The following is a 23,290-nucleotide window of genomic DNA, read 5'->3' on the forward strand; positions in this document are numbered from 1 at the left end:
ATCCTCCGGGGACTCGAAGTAGTGGTGCCGGTCCTTATTTGTCACCCACAAACGCGCAGGCTGCAGCATTCCAAATTTGACCCTTGCCTGGCATGCAGCACCGCCTTCGTTCGGTTGAACCCGGCCCGCCGCTTAGCCACCTCTGCACTCCAGTCCTGGTAGATTCGCACTACCGAATTCTCCCACTTGCTGCTCCTCTCTTTCTTGGCCCAGCGCAGCACACACTCCCGGTCGCTGAATCGATGGAACCGCACCAGCACATCCCGCGGGGGTTCATTTGCCTTAGGCCTCCTGGCCAGCACTCTGTTGGCACCCTCAAGCTCCAGGGGCAAATGGAAGGACCCCGCTCCCATCAACGAGCTCAACATCGTGGTCACATAAGACGGAAGATCCAACCCCTCCAGCCCCTCCGCCAGGCCCAGGATCCTCAAATTATTTCGCCTCGTGCGAACTTCCAGCTCCTCCAAGCGGTCTTGCCACTTTTTGTGACGTGCCTCGTGCAACTCCACTTTCCCACGAGGACCATGGCCTCCTCCTCCCGCTCAGCGGCCTGCTGCTGCAACTCCTGAATGGACATCTCCTGGGCCGCCTGGGTCTCAAGCAGCCTGTTGGTAGTCGCATTCAGGGAGTCCAGCAACTCAGCCTTCAGCTCCGCAAAACAGCGCAGAAGAGAAGCTTGCTGCTCCTGCGCCCACTTCCACCAGTCCTCGGGTGTTCCGCCGGCCGCCATTTTGTCCTTCTTCCCCCGCTTTTCTTGGGGAGCTGCTGCAGCCTTTTTCTTTGCCCCACTCCGGGTGAGCACCATAAATTGCGGGGAATGCTCCTCCAGACACCTTCCCCCACCGGGATTTGTCGAGACAGCGCCGTTTGGGGCCCTCAAATAGGCCCAAAAGTCCTTAAATAGCGGGAGCTGCCGAACGTGCGGCTTAGCTCCGCATAGCCGCAACCGGAAGTCCCCAGACTGGCATTTATTATCATCCCAAATTTCCATTGAGAAAGTGGTGGTGAGCTGCCGCCTTGAACTGCTGCAGTCCATGTACCAGCCTCCCCAAACAGGCGCCGGAATGTGGCGACTAGGGACTTTTCACAGTAACTTCATTGAAGCCTACATGTGACAATAAGCGATTATTATTATTATTATTATTATTATTATTATTATGATGTGTACACCCACATTACTGTTAGGGAGGGAGTTTCAGGATTTTGACCCAGTGGCATTGAAGGAACGGCAATATATTTCCACGTTAGGATGGTGAGTGACGTGTTTGTGGGGGGGGGGGGGGGGGGGGGGTGTCTTCCAGGTTGTGGTATTCCCATTTACCTCCTGCCCTTGTCCATCTAGATGATCTCACCATTAAAGGTAAATGCTGGAGAAATTAATGGGACTAAAAACTGACAAATCCCTGGACCTGATTACCTCCGCTTGAGGATTTTAAAAGAGGTGGCTGCAGAGATAGCGATGTATTTAATTGATAGCCTACAGAATTCCACAAAGTCTAGAAAGGTCCCTGTGGATTGAAAGGTAGCAAAAGTAACCTTGCTGCTCAGGGAAGGAGGAGATTACCAGGAAACTAAAGGTCAGTTACCCTGACATTAGTGGGAGGGAAAATCTGCCTTTGACGGCATACCGTGTAAATTCACCAGATTACTTCCTGGGATGAGAAGAGAGATTGAGTAGAATCTGAGTACATGCACTGGCATTTCGAAGAATGAGAAGTTACCTCATTGAAGCATATGGAGTTCTTAAGAGGGTAGATACGAGAGGCTGTTTGTTCTCCTTTGGCTGCAGAGTCTCGGGCCAAGTGTCATAGTCATTCAGGACTGAGATAAGAATTTTGTTTTCATTCAGAATGTTGTGGATTTTGGAATCCTCTACCCTAGAAGGCTGTGAATTCTCAATTAGTGAACAGATTGTAAAGTCTGGGGGCCGGTTTAGCTCGCTTGGCTAGTCAGCTGGTTCGTGATGCAGAGCAAGGCCAGCAACACGGGTTCATTTCCTGTACCGGCTGAGGTTATTCATGAAGGCCTCGCCTTCTTAACCTTGCACCTCACCTGAGGTGTGGTAACCTTCAGATTAAATCAGCTCTTCCCTCTCAAAGAGGAAAGAAGCCTATGGTCATCTGGGACTATGGTGGCTTTATCTTACCAGACAACAGATTCAATACTGAGATTGATGGACTTCTGGACACTAAGGGAATCAAGGATAGGAAAGTGGAGTTGATGTTCAGCCTAGATCAATTGAATGGTGGAACAAGTTCATTAGGCCTACTCCTCTTATTCTTATGTCAAGATTTTACCTTTGTCTCTCCATGTTTCTCTAAACTGCTATGATAATTTCTCCACTGTGCATTAACCATCTTATACTGAAAAATGATTTTTTTAAAAAACATTTGTACTGCTTTTACCAGAAAAAGTATGGAAGTGTTGGCCTGTTCTGGTCTCTGCTATGATAAATTGAGTAATCAATGCTCCAAACCAACACCTGCTCCAATTATACAAAATTTTAATCTTGAAGCCTGAAATAGTACAAAAAGGACCAATCAAGTATGTCCCTATTTGAACTTATTTTTAGAAAGAAGACATGAGCAAATATCCCTACCAAAATACCCACTGTGAAAAGTTCTGTTACAAAAGATTGGACGGTTCATTCTAATGGCTATCGTTAGGCTTGTAATAGAGTGTAAATATGTGTTCTTTCACCTGTTTTAATAATGAATCATGTTATCTGTGGCTTTAGTGTTTAACAGGTGCGCAAGAGAATGGTGTTCACTGTACAGATGTGACCAATGCTAGCAGAACTATGCTGTTCAACATCCGCACCTTGAAGTGGGATCCAGATCTCTGCCAGTAAGTCTTATCTCATGAAACATTACCATTATTTCATGGAGTTATCACAATCATGATTAGAATATAGAGAAACTAACCAGGCATTTTGGGTTTGTTAATGCAGGGTATCTTTTAAAGTTCATGTGTGTTGCTTCAGTCCTGGATTCACTTCCTCCTCCAAAAGTAATTAATGGCCCAAATTTTGTGGTGATGCTCACGATCATTATTCCTCTGAAAAACGCAACAACCTCACTTGCACAATTAAAGAAGGAAATCCAGAAGTTGCTTTCAGTGCTTCCCCATAAGACATGCTGTTGAACTATCCTGAAATTGCAATACACCGGAATCACTGATCTGATTAAACATTTTTGCCATTGGTATCGGCGTAAATGCCTTTGAAAAAGTTATACTATTGCGTGTCCAACAGGTTGATGTGACATGTCTAGACTGTGGGTGAAGAGAGCTAGTGTGCTTTCTGCTTTTGTGTACTGGTTTGCTTCTCATTTTCAGCCTACATCGCTGGCTGGCAGCAATGCGAAAGAGAGAGCCAAATGTGTAAGACTCTCCCTGTCAGTACACAGCCTCTCTATTGGCAAGTCCTCAGCTGTGCCTCATAATGACACATAGAAACTGTCTCTCTTCAGACTAAAGCTTCGGAGGAATTCAGAAGTGGTTTGACTCCAAGCAGTTTGCAGGGCCATTGGCATGTGAACACATTCTGACATTCATAAAAATTCCCAGCTATACCACATAGCTCCATGGTCTTGTAGATACCTTCGGAGAGTTGAAGGCTAAAGAAATAAGCCCTGACACAAAAACTGGATTGGAGTCTAAAGGCGGTCTGATGTCCAAATAAGTCATCTTTTTGGCAACCTCTGCCACTAAGCCGATTTCAAATATAGTGCTGTACATTCCTTTGGACACAGCCATAGAGGTCAACGAGGGGGCTCTGATGTTTGGGCAGCCCATGGTCTCGATGGTCTCTTGTTTCATTGAGAGAACATCCTAGTTTCGCTGTTGAGCATAGGAGACAGCAGTTGCAATGATAAGCTCAACCGGATTGGTGTAGAGAATGGGTACTCTGGGTTGTCAGATGGCGGGAGGAACCATCATGTTCCACTGATCACCTCAAGTGGGAGAGCCTCCGACTGGTAAGAGGCTGACTCGACGTGGTCCACTTGTTTCAACGGATGCTTAGAGCTAAGAGTCTCTGGTCCACCAGTGGAGAGAATCTTTTGCGCCAGGAACCAACTGCAAAGAAAGAAGGTGCCAATTCTTTGTTTGCAAGCTGGAACATCAGAACCTTGTGCATGAGATTGACAGACTTGCAGCTGGTTGATAATGCGCATAAGACAGCTCTGATGAACATGGAGTTGATAGGCTGGACATTGACATAGCATCCCAACAAGAGATCAGGCTCTCCAAGAGCCAAGTACTGGAAGAAAAACATTATACATTCATCTAAGGAAACACATGAACAAGGTGTAGGCTTCCCTGTAAGGAACTCATGGCTCTTGATAGAGGTATGGACACCTAGCAGAAAGTGACTCAGTGGCTAGTTCACCATACAGAAGATCTTTGGGTGCATGGCCACCATTCATCCGATGAACATGGCTGAGACAGTGTAGGCTTAGCAATGAGCATATGTTGGAATTACATTCACGGATTTTTAATCCACTGGTATTGTTCCTGAAGAGTGAATTTTGGACAATTGCAACCAATGCAACCACTTTCACAGCAGCCACTTTTAAGACCCAAGGATGCAGGTCGTCAGATCTAGGGACTTTTCAACCTTAGTCTCATTAGTTTTCCTCTTACTTCCTAGTAATTTTTCTCTAGTATTCTTTAGTGGCTAATGTTGACGCAAGGATGGCATTTCTCCTTTGAATAAAAAATACTTCAATGGTTGCATCCTCACTTTGGAGCACAGCAGGGACAATCTGCATCACAATCAGCACTGTGGTAGTGCGCATGTTGGGAGCTTTGCTAGTCAAATCCAACTGGTGCCAATCCCTGATCTTGGGTGTCTCCGGGACATCTTGTGACATGATTTGTGTTAGTTACACAAAGCTCATGGTAGCAGTAAAGCTCATGTAGTCACTCTGTTCTCATTTATTTTTCCCAGGCCAAGATGTCTAAGATGAGAGGACCATGCCACCCATTCTTGCCTTGAAATCCACCAGCCGGTAAAGGTGTCCGGACTTAAGGATTCTGTTGTTAGCAGTATCAAGCTCCTCATAGAACTGGTCTTTTTAGAGTCTGTAGTGGAGCACAGCATTGGAGCATAGGTACTCATGAGATTAACTGGCCCTGTTTGAGTTGAGAAGCAGATTGAAAGAACATGTTCTGAATCAAGAGCAATGATGACTACAAATACTAGGTTGTTCCTCCGTCTGCTAACTCTCACATACCCTACGTCTTACCTGGTAACACTTATTACACCTGTGCTATGGTGTTACTTGTTTCATTAACATACAAATTAACTGCAAAGCTTTTAGGAGGAAATTCACTCCACGTGCCATTTGCAACAGATGATGTAACCAAACACTTCTTGGCTGGACCGAACACATTCCACAAAAATCACAAGGCGAGAATGTCTGACTGTAAATAGTACGGACTAACAACTAGACTTTCTGCGTGAAAGGTTGGGTCCAGTTGGTGATGTTTGTCTTGGTTTGGCACTGACTTCCTGCACAAAAGGTTGGTCAGGTTCATGTCGGCTCATGTTTGAGTCAATTCGACAAAGTTTGGATTTTGATGTCCTCATTTTTCGGATATATGGATAAAGGATATTCAACATAGTTTATTTATGATATTTCAGCTTCCAGCTTAAACCAACCTGAACATCCCAATCAATTATTTTGCTGTTTGTGAAGTTCAGTGCATTTTATTTGCCGCTTTTCTGTCTGTGATAATACTATAATGCAATTGGTTGCTTACCCTTCTTGTTGGCTTTACCATTGTTAAATGTTGGGAAATCCCCATGACTGGGATCAGATTCAAACTGGTTTTGTGAAAGCAATGTGATACTGTTGTATTTGCAAATGTTTAATTCATCGCTTGAATATTGCTTTTGTGCTGTAAGTGATCCATGGGAAGAATGTGGCTGATTCGGTCATAATTTGGTAAAGGTTGCATATTGGTCTTTGGTAATCACTTGACTGTAATAAGAAATGGTGTCACGTTGATAAGTGAGTTAATTGCACAGTTCCAGTTGAAATATTTTGTGCTGCAAAAAGACCCCTTCAGAATGTTTGTGCCACTTCAGTCTTTCTTAAAATGATTAAATAGATACAGTATAATGACTTCCATAGGACCAATTTGTCAATTGATATCCTTTGCAAGTTTTGAAATTCACCAAATATTTACTGATGTTACTGCTGCAATAGTGCATTTTTGAACTTAATGTTTTAAAAAGTAGAAATATCCGCAGAGTATTCGTATTATCCTTAAAGGTTAAAATTTGAAAATGTCTGTGTTTTCTTTGGTTGGGTGCAGAGTTGTGCTCCAAGTATCAAATGTTTAATTGGATCTTTGATTTTATTGGTTTGTAATTGCTTTGTTTGCTATTCTAGCTTCTTTGATATTCCAATGAGTATTCTCCCAGAAGTGAAAAGTTCATCAGAAATTTATGGATTAATGGTGAGCCAATCCAAATTATTTCTGCATTAGTGATATTATTGATAATATAAGACTGATTCATTGTGTTAAATGTGACCTCTGGACAAAGTTACCCATATTCCAAACGTTTTTAGTTGTTGCTGTAGCATTTACCCAAATTGATTTTCAGGAAACCTGATAAATTAATGGTATTTGTACATTTTGTTACTGGGCAAAGCGAGGAAACCAAGCAATGAGAGCCAGCAGAACAGTGTTGACCCCCCAGCTCTGGTCAAAATCTATAATCCCAGACAGTAACTTTATCCAAGTCTTGCTAAGAACCAACAGTCTGGACAAGAGTGATGATGGTGAGCTTCAACTCACTAGAGGATAATCATTGGAGTCCTTTTTCTTGTAGAGAATTTAAGGCTGGATTTTTACTCTGATGGGAAGAAGCAGGGGGTTGGATTGAGATTAGGAAACCCAGACAGGCTCTGACTAATTTAATTACAGGACCTAATGAATAATGTTTTTGTCCCCATTCCTGGCTGTATCCATTCAAACAGATAAAATGGCTACTTGGTTGGCTGGTGGAAAGTCTTGGCCATCAGGTTGCAGCTGGAGAACAAAGAGGAGGTGGCTGGGGTTTAGAGAGTCATGGAGAACAGTGAAGGTTGGGTTGTTGGAGGCTGGGGAGGGCTTGGGAGATCAGAGATGAATTTGGGGTGGGTGTCGAGTTGGAGGTCTGAGGCATGAGTTTGGAGTTCCATGGAGGGTTAGTGATTAATTGTTGGGAAATTGGCGAGACAGGCACACTGGATCCAGCAGATAAGTGGAAAGGCACTTAGCTTCGGGAACCAGCAATCCTCGCCTACTGGGCGTCCAAAGAGTGGGAAAAGCCGGCCAGCCAGGATTAACTTTGCAATCGTGGATCGATTTGAACATGTCCCTTCATAAGAACTAGGAGCAGGAGTAGGCCATCTGGCCCTTTGAGGCTGCTCCGCCATTCAGTGAGATCATGGCTAATCTTTTGTAGACTGAGCTCCACTTTCCCGCCCGAACACCATAACCCTTTATTCTTCAAAAAACGATCTATCTTTATCTTGAAAACATTTAATGAAGGAGCCTCAACTGCTTCACTGGGCAGGGAATTCCATGCGTTCACAACCCTTTGGGTGAAGAAGGTCCTCCTAAGGTCAGTCCTATATCTACTTCTCCTTATTTTGAGGTTATGACCCCTAGTTCTGCTTTCACCCACCAGTGGAAACAACCTCCCCCCATCTATCCTATCTATTCCCTTCATAATTTTATATGTTTTAATATGATGCCACCGCATCCTTCTAAATTCCAATGAGTACAGTCCCAGTTTACTCAACCTCTCCTCGTAATCCAATCCCCTCAACTCTGGGATTAACCAAGTGAATCTCCTCTGCACACTCTCCGGCGCCAGTACATCTTTTCTTAGGTAAGAAGACCACAACTGAACACAATACTCCAGGTGTGGCCTCACTAACACGTTATACAGTTGCAGCATAACCTCCCTAGTCTTAAAGTCCATCCCTCCAGCAATGCACCATTCGCCGCCTTAATCACCTGTTGCACCTGTAAACCAATTTTTCACGACTCATGCACGAGGACACCCAGGTTTTTCGGCAAAGCTGCATGTTTTAATATTTTATCATTTAAATAATAATTCTATTTGCTGTTATTCCTACCAAAATGGATAACCTCACATTTGTCAACATTGTATTCCATCTGCCAGACCCTAGCCCATTCACTTAAACTATCCAAATCCCTCTGCAGACTTCCAGTATCCTCTGCACTTTTTGCTTTACCACTCATCTTAGTGTCGTCTGCAAACTTGGACACAATGCACTTGGTCCCAACTCCAGGCCATCTATGTAAATTGTGAACAATTGTGGGCCCAATACTGATCTCTGATGGACACCATGAGCAACTGATTGCCAACCAGTATCTTTCCTATCTTTTCCGTCTTTCTTTCATTGAGCTTTCAACATTAAACCCACAGATTTGCATTTTCTCGCAAGCTCAGGAGTAATCTACTGTGTATCTTTTGTCCTTGATAGGTTACCTCGCCGGAGGTAAGCCTGAAGAACAGGCTTGACTACCATTTAGGCGGGAAATAGTCTTGAGTGACCTTCGATGAGATGAGAGGAAACTATTCTTGGCTCTGGTTGGTTGTCCGATGCCAACCCAGGGCCCTTTGATTTTGGCATGTCCTATTCTGGTCCACAAGCAGTGATAGAGAAGCTGTAAACCTTCCCCAGCTCTCTCCTTCCCTTGTTTCAGCTGCTCAATTTCATGAGGACTGGGAACTCATTTGCATGCTGCAAGATCTGCAAATCAGATTGTATCGCAGGCTGCCATTCTCATTAGCATATTTAAAATGCTAACCTGCCTGGGAGTGGGTTGGCTTCCTGAACATTAGCCTGCAGAGTAAAATCCAGAAATCGATGGGTTAGATCTGGCTTTCTGACACATTCGGAAGTTTTCCCAATTTAATCTCCCACCGATATTCAATCCGATGTGCTTTCCTATGTTAAAATTGCCACATTGTGGCCAAGTCAAGGCAACACAATTCAGGAAGGGGTCACGGTCTTGGAAAGAATGCAGAGGAGATTTGCTGAAATAGTATAAAGGGTGTGAGGGACCTCTGTAATATGAATTGACTGGAGCGGCTGAATTTTCCATTTGGCCTCAAGATGTCGACGTCGGGATCAAATGTGAAATCCAAATTCTGCAACATGTTGAGAATAGCTAACCGATTCAATTTTTGTAGGATTGGCCCTTGAATGGCCAGAGGGTAGGCTCCCCATACAGCTAAGAATGGTGGGCCTGAGAACCAGTAGGAGATCCTTCAGCAGTAAAAAAAAAAAGCAGCAACCGACCATTACACGTGAGTTAATGCCTTGAGATGAATTTTAAAATTTATGATTTAAAAGTGGCCACGTCTATCTGACTGATTATTACCATATTTCAGCATCGCCAGCAGGGAGTTTCTAAAAGCAATCCTAAGCATTAACATCCCCTGAGTCTGCCACTAGGAGACTGCTTCCTTCCTTCTAGCCATGTTTTGGCCACTGCAGAAGGCTTAACTGCCAACTGGAAACTTTTACTGAATGTAGAAAAAGCACACTTACTTGGTTCAATAGCCGAGGTGGATGGCTATTCCAGACTGACCCAGCCTCCTGGAAAATGGCCAGAAGTCTGGACTATGCTGGGGAGCTGGTACCTGTTAAGAAAACAAAGGTAGTTTTAACTGAATCATAGAATTCCTACAGTGCATAAAGATACCATTCAGCCCCGTCGAGTCTGCACCGACCCTCTGAAAAACCAACCTATCAAGCCTAAGCCACCACCCTACCCCCACCTAACCTACACATCTTTGGACTGTGGGAGGAAATCGGAGCACCCAGAAGAAACCCACGCAGACACGAGGAGAACGTACAAATTCCACATAGTCACCCAAGACCATAATGGAACCCAGGACCCTAGCACTGTGAGGCAGGGTCTTAATCACTGTGCCACCGTGCATCCCAGTCTAAGGGAACTAGATTTGTATTGGTAAATGTTAGAAATATAGTATAGTTTTAAATGAGTTTAATTTAATGTTTCTGTGCCTAGACGGGTAAAATCTATAGTTAAATTCATGGTCGACAAAGGTGTTCGTATATGTGGGGATTGGTTAAGTTGCAACTGTGTTTTTATTGTGCTTTGAGAGGGCTTCGGCGTGAAGAGCAAATAAATAGGTCTGCAGGGGTATGCGATATTGCTTAACAATTGGGGCCTTGTACAGTAAAAAAGCTTTGACGTTTTACTTTTAGTTGAACTTGTGGGCAGTTGGAGACAGGACCTTGGGAAGCAGAGGTGAACTTACACTTTTGGGGCCCTGTGCGTTCTCCCTTTGCAGGGGCCCCACGTTATGGCCAGCCCTCTAGTGACATGGCAGCCCCACCCCAAATTACACAAGTCCCACCCACAATGACATCAATATCCTTCTGACCCAGCGCATCCACAGCTCGCACATTGCAAGCCACAAAAATACAGGAAAATAGACAAATCGCTGTTAACTGCTTTAGTGCTTTTTAACTTCTAAAAACAAGCCTGTAATTGATTAATTGAAATCCAAGCCTACCTATTGTCAGCATGGTGGAAGTGATGGTCAATATTGCAATCTGTGTGACTTGAGGGGAGCAAATTCAGAAATGACTGATGAGCAATGGGATAGAGAAATCAGCTGATGATATGACTGGAGCACAGCACAGCACAGGCCAGTGCAGGAGAGAAGGACCCAGAAAAGGTCGTGCAGGAGAAAATACTCCAATGAAGTGCAGTGTCCAGTCCAAGTCTAATATCAGTGACTTTGTTGGCATCTGACTGGCAGGATTCCATTCTTTGTCCAGAAGGAGACTTTCTGAAGGCCAGTTTTGAGAGAGATGGGGGAATTGTGGTTACTCACCACTGGGGCAGCACGGTAGCATGGTGGTTAGCATAAATGCTTCACAGCTCCACCCACTCCATCGAGCTCTTCAGGGCTGTCACAGTGCTTCGATGGCCTTCGAGTGATCCTCCCGCATCTGCCTCTCCTGGTGGAACCCCTCCTTAATAAAAGCCATCAACTGCTCCATGTGGGACTTTCCACCATGCACCAGCCCTTCCCCCTCCACCATTCTTCCACTGGCTACTGCGCCACAGGTTTCCTGCAACTCTTTGGCCAGGTCTCTCACCGCCTTCTGTTGGATTTGGTAACCAGCAGACATACCACTCCCGGGGGAAACTACGCTTCCAACTTTCAACTACACCTTTTTGTCGAAATTACACCATACATCGGGTAAAAAGTGGTCTTTCTTATGCCTTTGAGTAGGACCTGCCCTGTGTGTGACCACTCACACCATGGCCGCCACCGGAAGTCCTGGAATTCCTTCCCGAATACACTCTTGTGTGTACCTATATCACAGGGACTGCAGTGGTTCAAGAAGGTAACTCACCACCACCTTCTCAAGGGCAATTCAGGAAGGATAATAAATGCTAGCCGAGCTAGCGACACCACACTCAGTAAATGAATAAAATAAAATTCAAGTCCCCTACCCAATGTACATTCTGTGCTATTGCTAACCACAGTGCATCTTCCAAGTGGTGTTCAACACTGAGGAGTACTGATTCATCAGCTCAGGGAGGTTGGTGGGTGGTAGTCAGCAGGAGGTTTCTTCGCCACATTTGACCTGATGCCATGATACATTATGGGGATCGGACTCAAATGTTGAGGGCTCCCAGGGTACACATTCCCTACTTACTCTGTAGCACTGTGCCACCTACTCTGGTGACTCTACCTGTTGGTGGAACAGGTCTTCCACGGGGCAGCACGGTAGCATGGTGGTTAGCATAAATACTTCACAGCTCCAGGGTCCCAGGTTCGATTCCCGGCTGGGTCACTGTCTGTGCGGAGTCTGCACGTCCTCCCCGTGTGTGCGTGGGTTTCCTCCGGGTGCTCCGGTTTCCTCCCACAGTCCAAAGATGTGCGGGTTAGGTGGATTGGCCATGCTAAATTGCCCGTAGCGTCCTAAAAAGTAAGGTTAAGGGGGGGGTTGTTGGGTTACGGGTATAGGGTGGATACGTGGGTTTGAGTAGGGTGATCATTGCTCGGCACAACATCGAGGGCCAAAGGGCCTGTTCTGTGCTGTACTGTTCTATGTTCTATGTTCACCGGTTATAACTGTCTGCTTGTGGACCCCAGCCATTATATCAGACCAGCATATGTTCTCGTTTCAAGAACAGAATTTTGAATGGAGAACATGGAGAGGGACAGATTTTTAGATTCATAGAATCATAGAATTTACAGTGCAGAAGGAGGCCATTCAGCCCATGGAGTCTGCACCAGCCCTTGGAAAGAGCACCCTACTTAAACCCACAACTCCGCCCTATCCCCGCAACCCCACCTAACCTTTTTGGACACTAAGGGCAATTTAGACTGGCCAATCCACCTAACCCGCACATCTTTGGACCGTGGGAGGAAACCAGAGCACCCGGAAGAAGCCTGTGCAGACTTCGCACAGACAAGTGACCCAAGCCGGGGATCGAACCTGGGACCCTGGAGATGTGAGGCAACAGTGCTAACCACTGTGCTACCGTGCCATTTTTTTTTCATAGGTACTTTATTCATATATGTCTCTTCAGCCAGCATCCAACACTTCTCGCCAATCCCAGTTCACAGATGAACAATCACCAGTAGTTTGGTGAGAGGAGCTAGAAGCATTAAAAATGAAGCTGGGTACTTTGATCATCTTGTATTTGGCTTATCATGTAGCAGTATTGGTCCATGTACATACTAAGCATTGCAGCTGAAGAAGTTAGAATCATAGTCATGATTTAAAAAGAGAAATCAAACCAGTACCAGTGTTAAGTCGGCCGACACCTTTTTCATTGGCAAGCTTCAGCGTCTACTGAGGAACTATCGGAATCACTGCCTAATGGGCAGCATGTAGCCTCTTTGCCATTGCCTTCGTGATTCATAGAACGGACCCATCCCAATCAATTGCAGAGCATCCGTTTCTTTTGCTTCGTCAGTTGTTTCCATTCCATAACAATTTAGATAACGTTTCCTCTGCACTTTTCCTTCATAAAATCATCACTAACATCATCATCGGTGAAATCTTCAACGGATGCATTGTCAGTCGTCAGTATTGCTGAACTTGTCAAATATTCCTGACTCAGCGTACTTCGCAGATAATTTTTCACTCTTTTCAATACAGAGGAAGAATGTTCACCGGAGGCATTTGTGACAGGTATTGTTAAAAATAATTTCAGAATGTTTTCCATGTTAGGAAAGGTTGTCTGCAAACCATCATGTTCAAGTGTGTACAAATTAGTTGATGCATTTGTGTTATCTCCAGATTTGCAGATGATACAAAGTTGGGTGGGAGGGTGAGCTGTGATGAGGATGCAGAGATGCTTCAGCGGGATTTGGACAGGCTGAGTGAGTGGGCACATGCATGGCAGATGCAGTATAATGTGAGGTTGTACGCTTTGGCAGCAAAAATAGGAAGGCAGATTATTATTTGAATGAGTGTAAATTGAGAGAGGTAGGTGATGGGTGGGAGGGTGAGCCATGAGGAGGATGCAAAGATGCTTCGATGAATGTTTTGCCACCTCCGGGCGAACACTAACAGTGACCCTCTCAAGGCGAACAAGATTTTCTCCAAACAGAGAAAGCTAGCCTTGTCCGATACCCAGGTCTCCGACTTTGGGGGCTTCGAGTACTTCCAAGCTAATAATATCCATCTCCAGGCTACCAGGGAAGCAAAGGCCAGAACGTCTGCCTCTTTCTCCTCCTGGGTTCCTAGGTCTTCCGACACCCCGAAAATCGCCACCTCTGGACTCAGTGCCACCCTTGTTTTTAAACACCGTGGACATGATATCTGCAAACCCCTGCCAAAATCCCCTAAGCTTCGGACATGTCCACAACATGTGGGCATGGTTCGCTGGTCCTTCTGCATATTTTGCACACCTGTCTTCCACCCCAAAGAATCTGTCATGTGAGCCCGATGAATGACCTTGAATTGTATCAGGCTGAGCCTGGCACATGTTACGGACGCAACGCGTCTGCCCATAGACCATCCTCTATCTCTCCTCCCAGCTCCTCCTCCCACTTGCGCTTCAGCTCCTCGGTCTGTGTCTCCTTTGACCCCATAAGTTCCTTGTAAATGTCAGAGACACTCCCTTCTCCTACCCACCCTCTGGAAACTACCCTGTCCTGAATCCCCCTTACCTGTTTACATACAAATTCCCGCACCTGCAGATACCTGAATTCGTTTCCCCTCCCTAACCCAAACTTCTCCTCCAGCTCCCTCATACTCGGAAGGCTCCCCTCTATAAACATATCCCCCATCCTCTCAATCCCTGCTCTCCGCCATATCCGGAACCCTCCATCCATACTTCCCGGGGCAAACCTGGGATTATTACAGATTGGGGACCAGACCGATGCTCCCTCTGCTCCCACATGTTTCCTCCATTGCCCCCAGACTCTCAGGGCCGCCACCACCACGGGGCTGGTGGAGTACCGTGCCGCCGGGAACGGGAGAGGCGCAGTTACCAACGTCCCGAGACTGGTGTCCTTGCATGAAGCGCCTCCATACGCTCCCATGCCGACTCCTCCCCCACCACCCACTTCCTGATCATGGCTATATTTGTCGCCCAGTAATAGTTACTAAAATTTGGCAGCACCAGCTTGCCCTCTCCCCGACTCCACTGAAGCATTATCTTCCTCACTCGCGGGGTCTTGCCCGCCCAAACAAAGCAACTTTGTTGACCCGTTTAAAAAAAGGCATAAAGATGGGAAGACACTTAAATACAAACTGGAATCTCGGGAGGACCGTCATCTTCACCGTCTGCACCCTCCCAGCTAATGACAACGGGAGCGCGTTCCATCTCCGAAAATTGTCCTTCATTTGGTCTACTAGTTGGGCCAGATTTAATTTATGCAGCCGGTCCCATTCCCATGCCACTTTGATCCCCCTACTAATCTAAAGGGCAGCTCCCCCGATCGCCTCTCCTGTCCCCTCGCTTGGACTGCAAACATCTCACTTTTCCCCATATTTAGCTTATACCCCGAAAACTGGCCAAATTCCCCTAGAATCTTCATGATTTCTTCCATACCCTCTATTGGGTCCAATACATACAGAAGCAGGTCGTCTGCATAAAACAAGACTCTGTGTGCGCCCCTGGACCAGCCCCTTGAGGCTCTCGGAGCAATTGGCAACGGCTCTATAGCTGGCGCGAACAACAATGGGGAGAGGGGGCATCCCTGTCTCGTCCCCCGGTGCAGTCTAAAATAGTCCGACGTTGTCCTATTTGTCCGTACGCTTGCCACAGGAGCCTGATACAGCAACCTGACCCTGCCAATAAAGCCCCGCCCAAATCCGTACCGTCCCAGTACCTCCCACAGATAATCCCATTCTACCTGATCAAAAGCCTTTTCTGCATCCATTGCGATCACTACCTCCACCTCCCTACCTTCCGGGGGCATCATGATCACATTTAACAACCTTCTTACATTGGCTACCAACTGCCTACCCTTCACAAACCACGTCTGGTCCTCCCCAATAATGTCTGGAACACAATCCTCAATCCTGGTGGACAAAATTCTGGCCAGCAATTTGGCATCCAAATTCAACAGAGATCTTTTTATAGAACTCCACTGGATACCCATCTGGCCCTGGGGCTTTACCCGACTGCATGGCCTTCAAACCCTCCGCTATCTCTTCCAACCCAATCGGGGCCCCCTTGCCCTTCTACCAGCTCCCTGCCCACCTTTGGGAAATTCAGCCCCTCCAAAAAGTGCCTCATCCCCTCCGGCCCTGTAGGGGGTTCCGACCTATACAGCCTACTGTAGAAATCCCTAAACACCTTATTCACCGCTGCTGAATCTCCAACCAGGTTCCCATCTCCATCATTTACTTTCCCTATCTTCCTGGCTGCCTCCGTCTTTCTAAGCTGCTGCGCCAGCATTCTGCTGGCCTTGCCTCCATATTCCTAGATCGCCCCCCTTGCCTTTCTCAGCTGCTCCATTGCCTTCCCTGTGGTTAACAAGCCGAACTCCGCCTGTAGCCTCCGCCGTTCCCTTAAAAGCCCTGCCTCTGGGGTCTCCGCATACCTCTATCGATCTGTAGTATCTCCTTTACCAGTCGGTCTGTCTCTGCCCTGTCCACCTTCTCCCTATGGGCCCGTATCGAGATCAGCTCCCCTCTGACCACTGCCTTCAGTGCTTCCCAGACCATCGCTGCTGAAATTTCCCCACATGTCGTTGACCTGCAGGTAGTTCTGAATACATTTCCTCAGCCCCTCGCACACCCCTTCATCAGCCAAAAGTCCCACATCTAACCTCCAGTGCGGGCGCTGGTAAGTGTCTTTACTAACCTGCAGGTCAACCCAGTGCGGAGCATGGTCTGAGATTGTGATCACCGAGTACTCCGTGTCCACCACCCCTACCAATAAGGCCCTGCTCAAAATAAAGAAATCAATCTGGGAGTACACTTTATGCACGTGTGAGTACAGTAGAAGGAGAACTCCTTCACCCTCGGCTGCCCAAATCTCCTTGGATCCACTCTTTCTCTCCCCCCCCCCCCCCCCCCCCCCCCCCAATCTGCTCCATGAACCCATTTAGTTCCTTTGACATTGCTGGCACCCTACCCGTTTTCGAGCTTGACCGGTCCAACCAGGGTCCATAACTGTTGAAGTCCCCTCCATGACCAACCTTTGCGAGTCCAGGACCGGTATCTTTCCCAACATCCTCTTTATAAACTCCACATCACCCCAATTTGGCGCGTTCACATTTACTAATACCACCTGCACCCCCTCCAGTTTCCCACTGACCATAATGTACCAACCTCCCACATCTGAGACTATTCTACCCGCCTCAAACACCACCTGCTAATTGATCAGGATCGCCACCCCTCTAGTCTTTGAATTCAGTCCCGAGTGAAAGACCTGACTGATCCAGCCTTTCCTCAATCTAATCTGGTCAGTTACTCTAAGGTGCGTCTCCTGCAACATTACCACGTCCGCCTTCAGTCCCCTAAGATGCGCCAATACACGTACCCTCTTGACCGGCCCATTTAACCCTTGAATATTCCAGGTGATCAGCCTAGTTGGGGGGCTCATTGCACCCCCCCTTCGCCGATCAGCCATCCCCTTTTTTGGGCCCACCTCCAGTCCATGCTCCGCCCCTCCACCGGCCCGCCCCTCCACCGCCCCGCCCCCAGACAGCCTCCGCCCCCAACCTCCTCACTGTCCCTTAGCCCAAGTCCCTCCCTCGTCAATAGAATATTTACCCCCCTCTCCCCCCTAATAACAACACTTCTGTAACCCAACTCCTTAAATAAACCAAACATATGCGCACCCCCCCCCCCCCCCCCACTGTGCTTCCGTGAGCTAGGCCCGCATCCCTGGCACCAGATAGTCTCCCCCCCCCCACCCCCGCTCATACAAACATACTCCAACATCAAACAATCCCCACACAATTGCCTGACAGAAAAAACCAAGATCTAAACAAGCCCACCTCCATCCCCCAAAAGTGCAAATGAAAACCTTAACTCACTCGGCTCTGCCACTGGTCCCAAATCAATACAGAAGGCATTACAAACAGCTTCCACAAAACGAAAAATGAGAATGTTTTTTAAAAGAACAGAAAAACAAATAAAAACATGAAAGTTGCAGCAAAGTTCAAAAGTTCTCAGTCCACCACCAGTCCTTTCCTTTTCATGAAGTCCAGCGTGTCCTCAGGCGACTCGAAATAAAAGTACAGTTCATCGTGCGTGACCCAGAGATGGGCCGGATTCAACAGTCCGAACTTCACCTTTTTCTTAAAAAGGATCGACCTAATCTGGTTGAAGCCTGCTGTTCTCCTGGCCACCTCCACACTTGGGTCTTGGTAAACCCGCAGGATACTGTTGTCCCACTTACAACTCCGTGTCTGCTTTGCCCACTGTAGAATGTGCTCTTATCCGAGTACCTGTGGAATTTTACCACCATTGCCCTCGGTGGGGGGTGGGGGGGCGGGGGGGGGGATTCTCCCATTTGCAGCTTCCTCGCGAGTCCTCTGTGAGCCCTCTCCACCTCCAAGGGCCAGGAGAATGCCCCATCCCCCAGCAGCTTCTCAAACATGTCTGCAATGTATGCAATGTATGCCCCAAGCATCCGCTCCTACGGACCCCTCCGGGAGCCCAATAATTCTCAAGTTCTGCCGGCAGGACTTATTCTCTAGGTCCTCCACCTTCTCCACCTTCTCCAGCCGCTCAATCGACTCTTTTATTTGGTCCAAGCAGTCCCGTTTCTGCTTAGCAAAGTCTTTCTGAATCACTTGCATCAGCTGCTCCGTTTACTGCTGGGTCAGCAAACCAGAGGTCCGGTCCTCCGCCATGCTGTCACCTACTGCAGCTTCAGCCCAATCCTGCTCTGTCTTTCTGTTTCTGCCTTTGCAAGCACTTTTAGTCCTTCTCTCCATGCACCAATGTGCGAATTCTGTACACAATTGCTTCTGTCATCAGTTTTGCAATTCAAGTTAGGTAGACAATCGGAGGGAAAGGTCCAAATGTCCGACCCGAGCGGTAGCCACCAAATGTGCAACTTACTCCTTCATAGCCGCCACCAGAAGCCGTTTAATGTAATTTTAATACAGTCTGGGAATTGAGAGTTAAAGCAAGTGTGAACAGCTTGTAAAGCCATCAACACAGTGAAACTCAAAGTGGTTGATATAAAATCCTAGACTGGAATTTTGGCAGAAGCTTAGGTTAAGAGTCAATTGTAAAAGCTGGACTGGATTTTGGTAATGCAAACAACTAGGGAAAAGCATTATTAGGAGACAGGATTTTAAACCCTGCTTTTGGCAGTGAAATTTGGAAAAGCCTGTAATCATCTGGGGAATTCTTAGCAGAAATCCACAGACATTAACATGGGTTCAGAGCAGAGTGTGTGTATTTGACCACAGTCATCTGGTATGTTTAAAAGGGACTTTGTGTGTTAATGAGACCATTGTAGCTTGAAATGTACTTTCTAACCCGTGTTAATCCTAACACCTATGTGTAATTGTTAAGCTAAGGGGGGAGGGAATAAAGGAGTATTGTATAATCATCCAACTTTTCATGTTTAATTTTTTTAAAAATTCTTGTTACTACTAATTAGCATCCCTGTGACTCTGCTCACCCATATTTTATAAAAATAAGTAAACGTTTGAGCTAGTGTTCTGTTCTGAGATCTTCCCAAGGAGTTATAGCATCAACTGGGATCGTAACTGGCAAATTCTAACCTGTACACTTGCGTTTCTGCCTCATCATATCATGAAAATCCCAGGTTTTAGGATTGTGTTCCTTGATGCAGAGACAGTAAAATTGAGATTTAATTCAAAATTCCGAAGGTTGATTGTCGAACATGAAACTGTTTCTGCTGATTGATTGATTGATTGATTGGGGATAAAGGGGTCTTTTTCAGGATGGCAGCCGGTAACTAGTGGTGTGCCTCAGTGGTCTGTGCTTGGACCACAACTTTTTACAATATACATTAATGATCTGGAAGAAGGAACTGAAGGCATTGTTGCTAAGTTTGCAGAGGATATAAAGATCTGTAGAGGGGTAGTATTGAGGAAGCAAGGGGGCTGCAGAAGGATTTGGACAAGCTAGGAGAGTGGTCAATGAAGTGGCAAATGAAATACAATGTGGAAAAGTGTGAGGTTATGCACTTTGGAAGGAGGAATCTAGGCATAGACTATTTTCTAAATGGGGAAATGCTTCGGAAAGCAGAAGCACAAAGGGACTTGGGAGTCCTTGTTCACGATTCTCTCAAGTTAATGTGGAGGTTCAGTTGGAGTTAAATCTTGGCACACAGTAATGTGTATATAGGGAGTACAGTAGAGGACTGAGCTCAGATCCTTGCGGGGCTCCAGTGTTGGGGACTATTGTGGAGGAGGTGCTGTTGCCTATCCTGACAGATTACGGTCTGTTGATGAGGAAGTCAAGCATCCAGCTGCACAGGAAGGGGTCAAATCCAAGATTGCGGAGTTTGGTTATTAGTCTTGTTGGGATAATGGTGTTGAAGGCAGAGCTGCAGCCCATGAACAGCAGTCTTACACAGGTGTCCTTGTCGAGGTATTTGAGTGTTGATCGCAGAGCCAGTGAGATAGCATCTGCTGTGGACCGGTTGCGGTGATAGGCAAACTGCAGTGGATCAAGACTGTCTGGGGGGCTGGCAGTGATCCGTCTCATGACTAGCTGCTCGAAGCATTTCATGATAACACGTTAGGGTCATTGGTCGGTAGTTGTTGAGGCACGCTACCTTGTTCTTCTTTGGTACTGGTATTATGGTGGTCTTCTTGAAGGAGGTGGGGACCTCAGAGCAGAGGATTGAGGTGGTGAAGATATCTGCAAATACACTCGCCAGCTGGTCTGTGGAGGCTCTAAGTGCTCGCCCAGGGACTCCGTCGGGGCTCGTCACTTTCCGCGGATTCACTTTCAAGAAGGCAGCTCTGAGGCTGTAATAGTGGGTATGTGTGTGTTGGGGCGGGTGGAACTGATACATTAGCTGACTGCTCAAAGCAGGCATAGAACTTGCTCATATCATCGGGTAGGGATGCTCCAGCCCCAGATATTTCACCTGGCCTTGCTTTATAGCCTGTGATCTTGTGTAGGCTTCCATGGTCGTTGTGGGTTAGTGTCGTTGGCCTGAGACTCTAGTTTGATGCGGTATTGTCTTTTTGCATCCCTACCGTACCTGGATTTCGGATATAGGTCAGGGTTGTCAGACTTGAACGCCTTCGTCCGCAACTCCAGCAGGGAGTAACCAATCACTTTTGGTTGATCCAGGGCTCCCGATTGGGGAATACCCATCTTGGCTTCTTTGGTACACAGTCTTCGACACACTTACTGATGAAGTCTGTGACGGTGGTCGCATACTCATCCAGATTGAAAGTTCAGTACTAGAGGACATAGATTTAAGATAATTGGCAAAAGAACCAGAGATCAGATGAGGTGAAATATTGTTGCGCACCAAATTATTATACCGTTGAATGCACAGCCTGAAAGAGTGGTGGAAACAGATTCAATAGGAACTTTAAAAACGAAATTTGAAGGAAATGGTTCCAGGGATTTGAGGAAGAAGCAGGGGAACCTGTCGAATTGACTCGCTCTTTTCAACAGCTGACACAGACATGATGGACTGAATGGTGGCCTTCTGTGCTCTTGGATTCAATGATTCTAAAATGAAAATTTGTATTTACCTACTCGGATTTTGGAAAAGTTCTTCAGATTATCTGTTTTCCTCCTTTCCTCCATTGTCCTCCAATTTTTTTTTCTGTTCCATTCCTGATCTGAGCATTGTCCATATTACATATTTGGCTATATTCTGAACTACTTATAAACTGGAGTAGTATAAATGTTAACTACATTTAGTCATATGGAAATGTACCAGAAATATTAGTTGATTTCATTTGAAGGTTGTTATAATTGTAAAAGTTATAAACTTCTAAAATAATTAATGATGTCTAACTATGGAAGAAAAGCGAAATGTTGGGTTTATGGTTGCATCCTTTTTTGTTGCTGGTTGTTGTGATGCCTGGCAATCACACTTAATAGAAAATCTAAACTATATTGGGAATTTTAAATCGATATTTAGCGTTGCATGCTGATAATTATCTGTTGTCTTTTGTTTGTTTGCATTTTACAATTTAATAAGATACGGCATACGATTGGGGCCTCATGGTAGCATGGTGGTTAGCATCAATGCTTCACAGCTCCAGGGTCCCAGGTTCGATTCTCGGCTGGGTCACTGTCTGTGTGGAGTCTGCACGTCCTCCCCGTGTGTGCGTGGGTTTCCTCCGGGTGCTCCGGTTTCCTCCCACAGTCCAAACATGTGCGGGTTAGGTGGATTGGCCATGCTAAATTGCCCGTAGTGTAAGGTTAATGGGGGGATTGTTGGGTTACGGGTATACGGGTTACGTGGGTTTAAGTAGGGTGATCATTGCTCGGCACAACATCGAGGGCCGAAGGGCCTGTTCTGTGCTGTACTGTTCTATGTTCTATGTTCTATACACCAAGTCTGCAAGGGTGTGTGTGCCAACAAGGTGTGAGAGTCAAGTCAGTATCCAGTAATTAATTGTAATCTTCAGTCTTGTAAGATGATGGTTTGTGCCATGGTGGTTAACGTTGCGTCAAGCGTGTCTCAGGCACCTTACTCGAGCATGGTGCTCTCCTGCTGGATACGCCGCAGAGGAAGATGGTGCCTATTTGCTGGCCTGTTTTCTCTGGACCCTCTTCGGCTTGCCACTTCCAATGCCTTTCCAACAGTCAGTCTCCAGAGGTTATAGAATTTCATAGAATTTACAGTGCAGAAGGAGGCCATTCGGCCCTTGGAAAGAGCACCCCATCCAAGCACACACCTCCACCCTATCCCTATAACCCAGTAACCCCAACTTACCTTTTTTGACACTAAGGGCAATTTAGCATGGCCAGTCCACCTAACCTGCACATCTTTGGAGTGTGGGAAGAAACTGTAGCACCCGGAGGAAACCCATGCAGACATGGGGAGAACGTGCAGACTCTACACAGATAGTGACCGAAGTCGGGATTCGAAACTGGAACCCTGGAGACCTCACAGTCAGTGTCTACCATCTTCATATCTCACTTGCCTGTAGTGGAGGGATGGACATCCATTAACTCATGTATTTTTTTTCTTTCCTGCCTTTTCTCTCTCACTCAGTCTCTCCCTCACGCAGAATGTTGTAAATTCAATTCCCACTTCAAAAACCTGAGCACAAAATCTGCGTTGGTGGTACTGAGTGAAGAGGTACTGCAATATCAAAGAAGCTGCTTTTCGGATGTGATGTTAAACTGAAGTCCTTTATGTCCCCTCAAGTGGATGTAAAAGAACCTATAGTAGCATTCTGATTAACAGCCATCGACCTGACACGTTAACTCTTATTTCTGTCCAGAGAGGCTGCCTGACATGCTGAGTTTTTCCTGCACTTTTAGATTTTATTTCAGATTTCCAGCATCCATCGGTAGTATTTTGCTTTTGTATCACATCATAGTATTCTGGTATCCTACCCAGTCCCTTCACCAACAAATCTAAAACAGATTAACCAATCTTTGTACATTTCGGTACACAAATCAGCTACTGGCATTTCCATGACAACCCTTCAAAGTACCCTAAATGGTTGTCATGTGCTTTGGGAAGTACTGAAGTCGTGAAATGGCCCTGCTGTTGTGTGCTCTCCTTCCCCTAATGTTCTGCATCTAAAGTGGGCTGCTGCAGTTGCTGGCCTTTTACAAATGAAGAGATTTCTCTAAGGCTCTTTGGCAAG

The 23,290-nt window shown here is 46.3% G+C and overlaps 1 protein-coding gene across 1 annotated transcript in view; it reads left to right on the forward strand.

Annotated features, from left to right (window-relative positions):
• The window catches only part of gk (glycerol kinase), a 180,921-nt gene that overhangs the window by 55,207 nt on the left and 102,424 nt on the right, over positions 1-23,290 (forward strand). Inside the window, exons 7-8 of the mRNA XM_038802252.1 lie at positions 2,738-2,847; positions 6,402-6,468. Of these exons, the coding sequence (XP_038658180.1) occupies positions 2,738-2,847; positions 6,402-6,468 (177 nt within the window). The remainder of the gene's footprint in view (positions 1-2,737; positions 2,848-6,401; positions 6,469-23,290) is intronic.

This window comes from Scyliorhinus canicula, chromosome 7 (genome assembly GCF_902713615.1).
Source record: "Scyliorhinus canicula chromosome 7, sScyCan1.1, whole genome shotgun sequence".
Lineage (NCBI taxonomy): Eukaryota > Metazoa > Chordata > Chondrichthyes > Carcharhiniformes > Scyliorhinidae > Scyliorhinus > Scyliorhinus canicula.